This window comes from Bos javanicus, chromosome 10, assembly GCF_032452875.1.
Source record: "Bos javanicus breed banteng chromosome 10, ARS-OSU_banteng_1.0, whole genome shotgun sequence".
NCBI classification, from domain to species: domain Eukaryota; kingdom Metazoa; phylum Chordata; class Mammalia; order Artiodactyla; family Bovidae; genus Bos; species Bos javanicus.
In genome coordinates, this window is record NC_083877.1 from 85,441,028 (window position 1) to 85,454,387 (window position 13,360).

At 54.0% G+C, this 13,360-nt stretch overlaps 1 protein-coding gene across 4 annotated transcripts in view; it reads right to left on the reverse strand.

Annotated features, from left to right (window-relative positions):
* The window catches only part of LTBP2 (latent transforming growth factor beta binding protein 2), a 109,858-nt gene extending 101,603 nt beyond the window's left edge, over positions 1-8,255 (reverse strand). For 2 of the 4 annotated variants that reach the window (XM_061429443.1, XM_061429440.1), the window contains exons 1-2: positions 7,007-8,254; positions 242-312 (exon numbers count right to left, since the gene is read on the reverse strand). In XM_061429443.1, coding sequence (XP_061285427.1) covers positions 242-312; positions 7,007-7,845 — 910 coding nt within the window. In that variant the 5' untranslated portion in view covers positions 7,846-8,254. Of the gene's footprint in view, positions 1-241; positions 313-7,006 lie in introns of all 4 variants that reach the window. The other 2 variants (XM_061429441.1, XM_061429442.1) reach the window with 2 other exon arrangements.
* Between the last annotated feature and the right edge of the window lie 5,105 nt (positions 8,256-13,360).

Here is a 13,360-nt window from a genome sequence, read left to right on the forward strand (position 1 = left end):
GGATTGAAACCAGGCCTTCGGCAGTGAAAGCACAGAGTCCTAACTACTGGACTACCGAGGAATTCCCTGGAGGCACTTTTTCATCTCCTCCCTTCCACTGCTTCCCACTGGAGAGGGGCTGCCTGCTCAGGAGGTGGATTGGGGAAGACACGTGTGTTCCAGGTTCTAGAGATGCCACGCCCGTCCCAGCTCAGTGGAGAGAGAGAGGCGGGGAGAGGGTGGATGGAGTGGAGGCACTCACGTTTGATACAGTGGTTGGTGCTGTTTGCCGTTGTCCATCCCGGGCAGCACTGTCCCCCGCAGACATTCCTCCTGTGGGGCCACCAAGACAGGGTCAGCGTGGGATGCTCAGAGCAGGATTATTCACAGAACTTGTCTGATGGTCCTGCCCTTTACAGGCAGAGCCTGGGGAAACTCTGCCAGGCTGGGCACTGTCCCCCTTCTCAAGGGAGGCCGCACGGCCCAGGGGCGGGCACTAAGACAGAATCCTGATTCTGCCACTGGTGGCACGACCTAGGGAAGCGTCACTCTCATCATCTGTACAAGGCAGATAATAATACCTGCCTCATGGGGTTATTGGGAGGATTCAACAAGATAGGGATATAGAGCCCCTGACACAAGAAGGCACTCCACTGGCACGGGGATCACGAAGACAACCAAAAAGCAAGTTCAGAGTGGCTCAGCCCCTTGCCAAGACTAAACAAGAAGTGTCAGGGCCAGACTCCAACCTAGGTTGACCCAACTCGAAGTCACGCTCCAAGTCCACGTGGCCTCTCACCAAAAAATAATCACCATGGCCCTTGCCAACAAATGTTGATAATCCAAGGGAAGCTGGAAGACACACACACACACAACAGCCTTAAGGACCTACATCTGTATCCCCTGCCAACAAATGCACACTGGGAGGAGCCTTAGCCCTCGGGCAGGCTGGTACAGGGTGAGACTGAGCAACTGGGAGGGTGATGGAAAAAGCCAGGCTCCAGAATGTCCTTTAAGAGGGGCTGAGGAGGTGGCAGGCTGGTGGGACAATGGGGCTGGGGACTCAGCGTAAGCCGCTCTGCGTGGCGAGTACACTTTTTATTCGGGCAGACTGCTGGAACTTACTTGAAGGGGGGATAGTCCTTCCCCCAGCACCGAGGACACTGACCCCACAGGAGACACTGACCAGCAGCTGCCATCAGGGCCATTCACCCAGCCCACCCAAACTCTGCCCTCCGGTCTCCAGTGGAGCCCTACAGCACCAGGAGCTTTCACCCACCCTGACTGTCGATGTATAGACCCACTTGCCCAGACCCCGGTGAATTCCCCAGAGGGATCTTCTTGGAGAAGACCTCTGGGGTCTTGCCTCCCCAGCTCAGACTGGGCTGGGCTCTGGCCTCACATATCCCATGGTTTCCATTAGAAATTGTCTACCAAGCACTCACTGAAACGCAGGGTAAGCAGGGCGGCAGAGGTATGGAGTCCGAGAGTCGGGATGAAGGGCTGACCAGGAGGCCATTCCCATTACCTCTTTGGCCAGCATGGGGGCATCTGGTCCCACTTAAGAGTTTGGTTGACGTTTGTGTCGACCCCGAAGCTTGTGTGGTTTTTGAAACCTTACAAAACATTCAAAATAAATCCCTGCCATTTGAAAATGCTGAGGCCCATTTCTGGCCCTTCGGCCCAAAGCTGTGGGGAGCTGCCTCCCAGGGAGCTCACAGAATGTCCCCTCGGCCGAGGGCTGTGCCATCTTGGTTACCTCGAAGCCTCTCTGGACTGCTTCCCTCAGTTTACTGGTTCCCTGAAGGCCTCCTCCCCACCAGGATCTCAGTCAGTCACTGGGTTCTGCAGAAAGGGCTGGCCCTCCTACCTATGGCTTCTGAGTTGTGTGCCCCAGTGGGAGGGGGCACGACCCACCCATTTGTAAGTCATTATCCCTGGTGGTGGTGACAAGGCCTCTGAGAGGCCTGGGAGGTCTTTGAGAGGAAAAACAGGCAGCAAGCCCTGGGAGTTTTCTAAAATCTAGCGTCCGGGGAAGCCCAGAGAGCACAGACCGATGAAGCTGCCCGGCCGAGAGGTCGTGGCGTGGAGCCCAGCTCCAGGAGGCCCCCTGAGCCTGTCACCCTAGATGCCCTCAAGATGGCCACAGAGCTGACTGTAGGAGGGCAGCGGCTCGGCCTGCCCTGCCTGCCCAGGGTAGAGCCTTCAAGGCCGCCAGGGCCACCAGGAGAACTGGTCAGGATCAAAGCTGCCAAGCAAAGGAACCACGCTCAGCTAACAGGGCCTTCCAGAGAGATCCAGGAGACCAGCCAGAGTCTTGGGTGCAAGCTCCAGGAGGTGCCTGATGGGAGATGAGTGTTCAGTGGGCTCCGGTTAGCTGGAGAGAGCAGATGAGACTGACTAGCTGGGGCAGATGACTCAGGGGTTCTGGCTCTCTGGAAGATACCGCTCAGAGATTTTTATAAGCCCAGCCTTCGGGGCGGCACTGCTCCGCAAACATTAGCCCGATATCCAGCATCACTGCCCAACCCCTGGGAACGCATCTGGCTAACAGCCTAGGACAGCTGCTGTTCCACCTGGAACAAATCTGGTCATACTGGTCTTTTGTTACAGCCGCCGCCAGGCTCTCCACTGGCCTCTACAAAGCCAACCCGACCCCACCTGCCTATAGAGTCTAACTGCCCCCATCACCCCTCCCTTATCTCCACGGCCACCCACAACCAAAGCCATGACACAAAGTTTGCCGTCCCCTCGCTGTACTACATGTGGGCACCGTTTGACGCCTTTGCTTAAGCTGCTGTCTCTGCCTAGATGGCCTTACCTCTCTTCTTTGCCGACTGAAATCCTTGGCACGCTCCAGATCAAACATCACCTTCTTCGGGTAGACCCTCCCCTGACGTCTACCCAGCCTTCCCTGTTCTCCAGCCTCCACACGGTGTGCTACCGATCGTCTCAGGCTGCTGGTGTATGTGTCGAGTACCTTAAGGGGTCTTATTCCTCTTTGTGCCCCTAAAGTCTAACACAGGGCCTGGCATGTGGTGCACCTTTAATACCTCTTTGTTTTACTGGAGCCAGTGTTTCCCAAAAAGGTGAATGAACAACACTGAGGGTAGAAAAGGGGATTTGAGGTTACCATACTCAGAACTTGCAGCAATGCTGAATCACACAGGGAGAAAGTGATTCCCTTTTTAGCGATGTTTCTAGTCTGATTAGATCAGTGAGGAAAAATCTCTGTCCGAGGTTGGGTTTTTATGCCAAGTCCTCTCCCCTCAACACTTGCCAATCTCCCTTTCCAATAGGGTGAACACACTACAGGGCTGAACTTCCTATGATAATGGTATCTGACTAGACTTGGAGTACATTTTGTTTTCATTTCAATTTTCCTACAGTTACCTTCTCTTTATGACAAGTGGTACCATCTTCAACTTAGGATAGTGATACAAAGTGTCCTTGCAAATGGATTTATTTATTTATAAAAATGAGTCACGCACTGTTTGTAATACCAAAATATGTAACTCATCTAACTGTCCAAAAACAGAAGGATGGATAAACAAACTGTGGTATATTCAGACAATGGCATAATATCCAACAATTAAAATGAATAAACTTGGGCTGATTATATTAACTTAGTTAAATCTCAAAAATCTAATGAGGAGAAAGCAAATTGTAGAAGAATAATGCAGCATGGTATCACTTACCTAAAATATGCAAAACAATGTTATATAAGCTATGGATGCACACATCTGCAGCAATCGTATAAAAACATAGGTTGGCATCATTAGTAAATTCAAGGTAGTGGTTAACATTGGGGGAGAGGGGAGACAAACTTGCAGAAGATATTTCAACTAAAAAAAATCAGAAGCAAACTATGCCAAAATATTAAAGTTTGAAAAAATTGGATTGTTAGTTGTATTATTTCCAATACCTTTTGTAGGTTTATAAGCTTGTATAATACTTCATAATATAAAACACTTGAAAATAAATAAAACACAAAATCCTGTTATTTTTAACAGTTTATAAATTTAAAGAAAATAATACAACAAGAAAAAAAGAGGAAAATATTATGAAAGTGGTATGCTGTGAGGCTAAGCTTAATAAACACTGAATACTGGGAAACAATAGCTTAAAAACTCCCGTGTGGACTGTAAATTTCAATAATGCAGGAATTGTTTCTGCTTTGGTTACTCTGTGTCCCAGACACCTAGCGCTATGCCTGGCACACACTTAAAATCTTCATTGTGTGCAATAAATCCCCACTACATGGCAAGTTCCACGAAGACAGAGGCTGTCTTGGCCACTGCTGTATCCCCATGGTCCCGCAGAGTGCCTGGCATACAGGAGACCTTCCAAATATTTGTTGAATGAATGAAGAATCCCCAGTAGTAGTGATGCAATTCCAAGGTTTACCAGCAGGTGGCACTTAGTCCTTGCATGCATGCAAGCTTAGTCCCTTCAGTCCATTCTACCCCATGGACTGACTGTAGCCCACAAGGCTCCTCTGTCCATGGAATTCTCCAGGCAAGAATACTGGGATTCTCCAAGGTGCCCTCCTCCAAGGTGCCCTCCTCCAAGGTGCCCTCCTCCAGGGGATCTTCCCGACAAGGATCAAAACCATGTCTCTGGTGCCTCCTGCACTGGCAGGCAGGTTCTTTAATTCTAGCACCACCTGGTTGGCCCTGAGCAATTCTCAAGGCAATTGCCAGAGAGGTCAGCCTGGCCATAAGCCATTAGTCAGAATGGACTTAGGGAGAAGAAGTCGATGGACGATTGCCACTCAGTCCCTCCCCGGCTAGCTGGAGTGCCTGAGGAACCCACCCTTTATCAAAGCTGCAGAAAATAACCTGGGGGAGGAGTCAAACCCAGCATGTGCTGGGTGATGTGTGCACCTGTGTTTGGCAGATGCTTATGGGTGGCATCCAACCCAGGTACTTACACACCTGTGCACATCTACCAGCCATATCCTGGTAACAGTCTGCTATGCTCATCACCACCTCCTTTCACAGCTGCTAATAGTTCATCCTCCCACCTCCATTCCACTATTCCTCCTCCCCCCAACTCCCACCAGAATGCTGACAGGGTAAGCTCTCTCCGTGATCTGGCCCAAATCTATGCCTCCAGCCTCAGCCCTGTGGCTCCCCGACACCAAGGTACAGACCTGCCCTTAGGCCACTGCCCACAGTAAAAAAAAAAAAAAAAAAAAAGCCCCTGTCCTCGGGCAGTGTGACATCTCGGGGTCCTACTCCTGCTACCCCCACCTTCTTCCCCACATGAACCCCAGGGGCTGGAGCTCACAGGGCTTCTTTTTCCTGAGTGCCTCAGCCCAAATCATCCTTTCCTTTATGCTTTAACAGGAAGCTTCTGGTACTAGAAAGCATGTTGGCCGGTGCATATGTGTTCATTTCTCCAATTTGACTTGAAGTAATTGAGCTGCTCTCCTGGCAGGAACAATGTCTTTGTCTCGGGCCGCATCCCCTGTCCCTAGCTTGGCACACTTGCTCTTAGGAAGCACGTGTTCACTTGCACAGCCATTACTGCTCGCTGACTGATCCTCTGTTTAAGCCACTTGGCAGTGCCCAGGTCTCCTCTGCGTCTGCCTTAAGCCAGGCCTTGCACGGACAGTGAGACATTCCTTCACCCATTAAACAGGTACTTAGAAAGCTGCAACTAAACTCGAGCACTGTTCTAGGCATTGGTGACCCAGCAATGCAGAATACAAAGCCTCTCTTTTCCTAGAGCTGACATTAGTGTGCCCTGGGAGATCAGACCATAAAAGCAGAAACATAATATGTCAGATGGGAATTACTGCTATGAAGAAACATACAGCAGGGTGAAGAGAGAGGGTGGGGCCTCTCTAAACAGAGATTTGAATGAAGAGAGAGAATCCTGCTGAAATATAGGAGAGCAGTGCTGCAGCCAAAGAAAACAGGGAGTGGAGAGGCAGTAAGAAGAGCCTCAGGAGTAGCCCTGGGGATGCAGCGCCCTTCATGCTATGCTCCGGGGGACTGAACCCAACTGGCAAATCGGGCCCAGGCCCAGAAGGGCCGCCAGGTTCCTTCTCAGCCTCCCCGATGATGCCCCATACCGGGCACCCGTACTGCCCGGGCTCGCCCGCCCTCCATTCTGTAGATACCTGTCCCACTCCGGCCAGGCCCAGCGCCCCGCAGCCGTGAGAATCCTCATCTAGGGTGGGGGGGATGGCTGGGGAGCGTCCCCTACGCCGCGAGGGCGCCCTCGGCAGGCAGCGGATGTTGCATCGGGAGCGGGGTGCGGGGGGAGAGACTAAATGGCAGGGTTGAGGGGAGACCTAGTCCTGCAAAGTCGTGCTGACACCTTGCTGCACAGGCACACACACAGACCCACTCCGCCATGGACCCACAGTGTCACAGCCACACCCGCGGACAGGTTTCCTGCCCAAAGTGCCCCCGAGTCCACGCCCACTTCCTCGTCCAGCCATCCGCGGACCCAGGCCGGCCTGTGCCCCAACGCACAGCTTTGTCCCCACGGCAGGCGTCGAAGCCTCGTTCCTGGAGATGCATCAGCCCTCGCGCTCTGGAGCCCCCACCCCCACCCCCGACATCGTCCACCCACCGCGCACTAAGGCCGCTCAGCTTCTCCCGGTTCTCAAGCGCCTGGAACACCCACTCCGATGCCCTCTCCGCGATCCCCTTCGGATCCCCGCACCTCTGCGGGCAGCGGGCGTCAGCAGACACCGGTTAAGGCAGACGGGAGGAGCGCGGGCGAATGCACTGCCGCCTTGGGAAAGGATTTAACTTCGGATCTGGGCGAGAGCTGGTACGAAAGGGTGTGGACGGTGTTTCTCTTTCCTCTCTACTTTTTGAAAGCGGGTCAGATAGAGCCCCAGCTTGGGGACCTCGGTCTGTTTCCCGCAGTATTGAAGACAGAAGGGAGACAGGCAGAGCCCCCGCCCTGTCCTCTCGTCTACACATCCCCATCCCTCCACGAACGAGTGTTCGGGAGACCGACCCTCGCTCCCTCAAGCCCCCACCCTTCCCTCTCCAGCGCTCACCCCGTAAGGCGCCCTCGCGCAGCCCGCGGCCGCTGCACCGTCTCGAGACGCGGGAGAGCCGGCGCGGCCCGGGCCCGGGGTGCGGACTGCTGCTGGCCCGAGGGTCGGCTTCTCCAAGTCTGCGCAGGTGGCTGGACTCGCCGAGGCTGCTGTGCGCGGGGCGGCCTCCTGGCTTCCGCCTCGGTGGACCTCCTGGGGCTCCCCCAGCTAGGCTGGACCAGCTCCGCGGGCGGCGAACCCCGGACGGGCGCGTCTTGCTCCCGGAACAGACTGTACACCTTGGCTGTAGCAACTACGGGGCTGCCCCCGGGGCGCCGCAGCCGACTCGCGTCTCTTCCAGCCGGCTCGTATCTTCCCACCGGGTCCCTCTGAGCCTGACCCATGCCCACGAAGAGAGCCAGGGTGAGCGGCCAGAAGCTCCTCCAGGGGTTCTGCAGGACGCGCCCAGGGCAGCGGGCGGTGGTTGGGGGCCTCATGGAGCCGGGGCGCCTGGAGAGCTGCGCGCGCGCGCGCGGGGAACGGCCCCTGGGGCTCACAGTCGGTGCGCCCGTCGCCCGCTGGCTGCGCTCCGGTCCCCTGCCGGTGGCCCGCCTCTTCCCGTCTAGGGGGCCCCGAGTCAGACTGCGGGCTAGGCTCTCCCTGGAGCCGGAGCCAGGCGGCGGGAGCGGCCGGGGGCTGCGCGCACCGAGCCTGGAGGCCGCGCTGCGTCTCCCGCTGGGCGCGCACCGCTGTTGCACCTTCGCGCCTTCTCCCGGTCGCTGTAGCCTTCGGAAGGAGAACTGGAGGGTTTTATTTTTGGAAACCTCCCCCTGATTTTTCGTCTCTTTTATCCACACCATGCCCCCTCCTCGGAGGGACAGTTCAGCCCCCTTATTACGGGAGAGGGAGAGAGAGGAATTTCAGCAACACCCACTTTGGCACCGGGAAGCGAGCGGGCGGCGAGGGGGGTTAACCCGTGAGGAGCTGGGGGCGGCGCAGGGCCGACCCGAGCGAGGGCTGGCAGGCGAGATGACAACTGTCGGGACAGGGGCACCCGAGCCACCTTTCTGCTGTCCTGGGCAAGCTGAACTGCTGACCTGTCCAGAACTGATCTCCCGCCCCTGACCTCAAGGACAAACTCCATGGTTGGAAGACTAAGGCTGCAGCCTCGAAGGTCTGAAGGAGGTCGGGAGAGGTACCAAGAACGGCATGCCAGATCGGACCCTAAGTACGGGCTCCGGACCCTTCGCTTCCCGCCCGAGCCACTGGGGGCTTCGGCCCGGGGCTGTGGCTGGAGCCGGGGCAGCGCGGGGCAGCTCGCCTGTCTCCGCCGCGGCGGGACGCGGGGAGAGCGCGCGGGAGGGTCGTCTGGAGGCGGGCGCCCTCTGGTGGACCTGGCCGCGTACTTGGCTGTCCTGCGGCTTGTCCAGACCTGCCGCTGCTGGGCCGCCCTCGCTCCTTGATCTTAATCCCCTTCCTGCTGCGTCAGGGTCGAGCCTACAAGCCCGAGGCGGTGATGGCGGCGGATCCCGCAAGAGGTGTCCTCTTTTTTTCACCGAGGAATAAACATGGAGGATCTGGAACAAGGTCACTTAAGGAGACAGCGTGTGAGCAAGAGGTGAATGAAATCCAGTCCTGCAGCCTGGAGTTCAGATCCCATCTCTTAGCCTCCCATTCCACCTCTCCCTCCCTCAGGATTGCTTCTGACTGATGCAGTGTGTGCTCCCATCTTCTGCTTCTGCAGGGAGAGGGCAGGGATGCTAGAATGCCAACGGCCACCCATCTTAGAACCCCTCAGCCATCAGCTCCTCACTCACCCCCGTGGTCCCCTGCCCTAAAGTCTAAAGGCCTGGCAACCATCCCTGCTCCCACCCCCTGCATTTCTGCAGCCTACTGCTTCTTAGGGCTTTCCCTGGTGGCTCAGATGGTAAAGAATCTGCCTGAAGTGAGGAAGACCTGGGTTTGATCCCTAGGTTGGCAAGATGCCCTGGAGGCGGCACGGCAACCCACTCCAGTATTCTTGCCTGGAGAATCCCATGGACAGAGGAGCCTGGCCGGCTACAGTCCATAGGATCGCCAGAAGTCAGAAACGACTGAGCGGCTGAGCACACACACAGCACACTGCTTCTTGAGAGGCAGAGACCCAATAGGCAGGAAGACACTGGTTTATAACATCCCACCCCACACAAAGGACAGACCCAGTAAATATCTAATGTTGAAAATAAGCCTCAACTCTTGACCCTGGCCTCCAAAGCCCTGCGTGACTGGCCCCCTCCCTGATGTATCTCACCTTGGCCTGGAGAGCTCACCACACTGCAGCTATGTTGGTCTCCTCTCTGCTTCTTGAACAGACTAAGTTAATGTCCACTTTTCCTATCCCTGAAACACTCATCTCCAAGATGTTTTACAGGATGAGCTCCTTACCATTTCACCTCTCAGCTCAAACATCACCTCCTGGAGCAGCCATCCCTGACGCCCTAACCTAAGAGCAGCAGCCTTCCCACTCCCAGTGAAGTGAAAAGTGGAAGTGTTAGTTGCTCAGTCCTATCCAACTCTGCAGCCACATGGACTGTAGCCCTCCAGGCTCCTCTGTCCATGGAATTCTCCAGACAAGAATATGGGAGTGGGTAGCCATTTCCTTCTCCAGGGTATCTTCCCAACCACCTCTCAAGTCATCGCTTTCTCATACATCACCCTGTTTCACCTTCATTGCTCTAGACTAGTTGAAATTATTTATTTGTTTGCCTAAATAATTGATTTATTGAATGGGCTGAACTTGAAGAGGGACAAGCAGGAAGCAGCTCTGTTTTTCTCCTCTCATTGCCACAATTCATACTGTGGTGAATTTCTCTTCTCCACCCTTAATGACATCTCAAGCAGAGTCCTTGGCTGCCCATCCCCACCAGTCACAAAAACAGTTTCATTTCTATAATTAAGACCAATTTTTCAGGCACTAAAATGTCTGGTCCTGTCCAAATCAAAACCTCATCCAATTTAATCAATCTTGTATCCAATTTAATACCCCTCCTCTCCTGCCACGGGCCTGTCCCCTGGCTCAAGATCCTGTACTGGGGAGTGTGGGGTGTGGTCTGATTTTTTGACCTTCCTTTTCTGCAGTGGCTCCTCCAAGTGTCAGGGTTGGGGGAGAGGTGTTAGAGGAAAAGTGGTAAAGTTCTACGTGACAGGTGCCCTTAGCTAGCAGGTGCCCAGCTCTCTGGCTTGTTCATGGGCACATTTGTGGGTTCTTTGGAAGCTCTCTGCAGGATCTCTGCCCTGCACTACCATAGAAAAAGCACTCTCTGGACAACTTCCCTGTGTCTCCTATCTGCCACGGGACTTTCCTGTCCCTGCCAACAAACCAGTGCTGAGTTGGCTGCATCTCATCCTGCTACAAGAGCCACTCCAGCCAGGCTCCACGGGCAGAATTTTCCAGATAAGGGATGCACACAATTTACTTCCTTTATGTGCATCCCCAATTCCTGAAGACATAGGCTGAGTTCGCCCAAGAACTTTCTTGCTGTGCTTTGGTGCATTGGGGTGCTTGCAACTTCTAGCACCTCAGCTAGCATCAGTAGAGGCAGAGTTATGGGAGTCAAGATAGTTTCTGCTTCTTTGGAGGCCCCCAAATCTTTGTGACTGGTTTTCCTCACTTGGTCAGCTTGGGGAGTACCCTCAGGGGAAATCTCAGCCCTGCTTACCAAGGCAAGTGTTCTCTGACTTAGTGACTTTCTTCAATCCCTTTTTATTTATAGACTGAAATCCAAGGATGTAGAGAAGTAAATGGCAACCCACTCCAGTATTCTTGCCTGGGAAATGCCATGCACAGAGGAGCCTTGTGGGCTAAAGTCCATGGGGTCGCAAAGAGTTGGACATGACTGAGTGACTAAGCACACAGCACATCCAGGGCTATGTCCTGATAGTTATTGAACTGGTTCTGCCTTTACTAAGATGCCTAGTACTTCTCTTTGGCATGTGAGAGTATTTAATCTTATTGTTCCAGCCTTTGCAGCTTCAGCAGAAGTTTGAAGACCACAGAAAAAAGTCCTGTTCAACAGCCTATGGAAGTCTTGTCTGACTTCCCAAGCCACAGTGATAGCTCTAAAGGAATAGATACCTCGCCTGCCTGGCTCACCACTGTTTCCTCGGAACCTAGAACAGGGCTTGCCTCTCATAGACAGACAGGAATTACATGTTCAGTGGATGGTTAACTGAATGAACCACAGAAGAATCCCGTCAAGAAGGGCGGGCTGGTATCATTATACCCATTTTCAGAGAGAAGAGCTGAGTTCCTGGTGGTGGTTCCTGGTCCAAGTCCATGTGCTTGCTGCCTGCAGGGTTGGCCCTTAGGATCTCCTTGAATTCTGCACTTGCGTGTTGGGATGAATGCCATCTCACTTCCCAGAAAGCACCGCAGTCTCACTGAGACTCTGCTCCTTTGCAGCTATGGGAAAGCCTCAGCTCCACACTTCCCTTTCCTTACCCCATCATCCACCCAGTTCTTTAGCTCTGGCTTCCTTTCCTCACCTCATGACCTGCCCAGTTCCTTTAGGATCTCTCCTCTTCATCCCTCAGCGCTCACCTCAAGTCCCTGTGAGCCTCCCAAGGCCAGAAACCTTGGCATCCCGCTTCGTCCCTGAGCTATTTTTTCCTCCCATGTGTCCAAGCCATTATTACTGCTCCGTCTCCTCCGTCTGCACTTCTGGAAGTCTGCCGCCCATTCAGCCTCTCGCTGCTCCGCCTCAGCCAAAACCCTCGCGCAGACACTTCACTCACCACTAGGCGCCCCTCCCACTCCCTGGTGAGGACAAGTGGTCCTTGGAAATTCCCACCTTGTTCTCCTGGGGGCCCACAGCCAGCCTAGTCTGCTGTAAAGACTGGCATCTCCTACTCCCCCATCCCATCGCCATCCCCCTGTCCTGCCTCCCACTGACTGCCCATCACTCTCTTTCCTTGTAACTGCTGGAATCTGTGGATACAGCTCTTCAGAATCTCCAGTCCCATAAACAGTTGAGTGTTTTCTTTGTTTTTCCTTTTTGAAGCTGCCAAAATTTATGTGCTAAGCATGCATATAAATTGACTCATTGAAGAAAAGAATGGAGGTGTTGTCATTTCCAGGTACCCAAAGGAGGAAACTGAGGCTGGGAATATGTACTGACTTGCCCACAATCACAGAGCTGATAAGTAGCAGAGGAAGGGTTCCAATCCTGGTTATCAACCACCCGAGTCCAAGCTTTAAAGACAGCACCGTCTTGCCTTCTCCCTGGGTTTGAGCCTCAGGAGTCTTCCTGACTACTGAAATGACTGATACTTTTCCCAGTCATTTCTGCAGCAGTGCCCACCTAAGACCCTCCACTGCACACCCCCCAGCCTCTTCCCTGCCGGCTAGCCTACCACGAAGTTCCCAGGGGATGTGGAGGTAGCAGAATTTTCTGTCTTCTACCATCCCTGTTCAGTGAAAGAAGGGGAGCTGTTTCCAGCAAGGTCTCTGACTCACTGGGTGCTGCTTCCTTATCCCTGATTCCCACTTTCTCCCTAAAGAGGCACAAAACAATGCTAAGGCTACTAACCCATCTCTTGGGTCTGGGGAAAGGAATCGTCTCTGGAAAGCCCTGCAGAGAGAGTCCTAAGAGGTCAATAAAAAGAGTCCAGCGGGGAGAGGTTTGCTGGGACACGTGCGCCACAAAGGTGATGGCAGTCTGCTAGTCACCAGCGCAACTGAATTGCTTCCCCGTGTCTTCTTGTTGGAATAATGCTGGCAGCCAGAGAGCTACCAGAACCTGAACTAATTTGGTAAATAAAGACCAAAAACGAGGACCGAATTTCTGTTCCCTTGGCTGAGACCCAGACTCCCAACAGAATTCCAGGGATTTTTCTTCCTTGGAAGTGACTGGACCTCCAGTCCTGAATTCCTCTCTCTAGGAGAGCTTGTTCCCCTGCTCAGAACAAATAACACATTTCCTGATTAATCAGTGGGTGGAACAGCTGAAGTAAGGTTGATTGGGCCCCCGGCCTTCCAGATGGGAGCAGCTCATGGGCTCGGATGCCTTTGTCCAGAGACTGGACAGCTGGAACCCAGCACTGTGCAGCCTCGGCCTCCAGTCTGGAAGGTGGAGGCTGCATGCAAAGGCCCCAGCTCTCTCCTGCGTGAGGCCTCCAAAGCCCACAGGGGCTGCCAAGGCCATACCACTTCAGACACCATGACCTGGCTCCCCCGCCCAGTACTCACAACCACCCTGCTCTGGTCTGCCAGAGCTGTCCCCGCTCCGGGCACACGTGAACGTTTCTGCCTTCGGTGAGCTCAGGGCTCAGCTATGCTTGGCTTCTATTTTCCCATCTGAAAATAGAGATAATGCTGCATTTCTTGCCATCCCCACC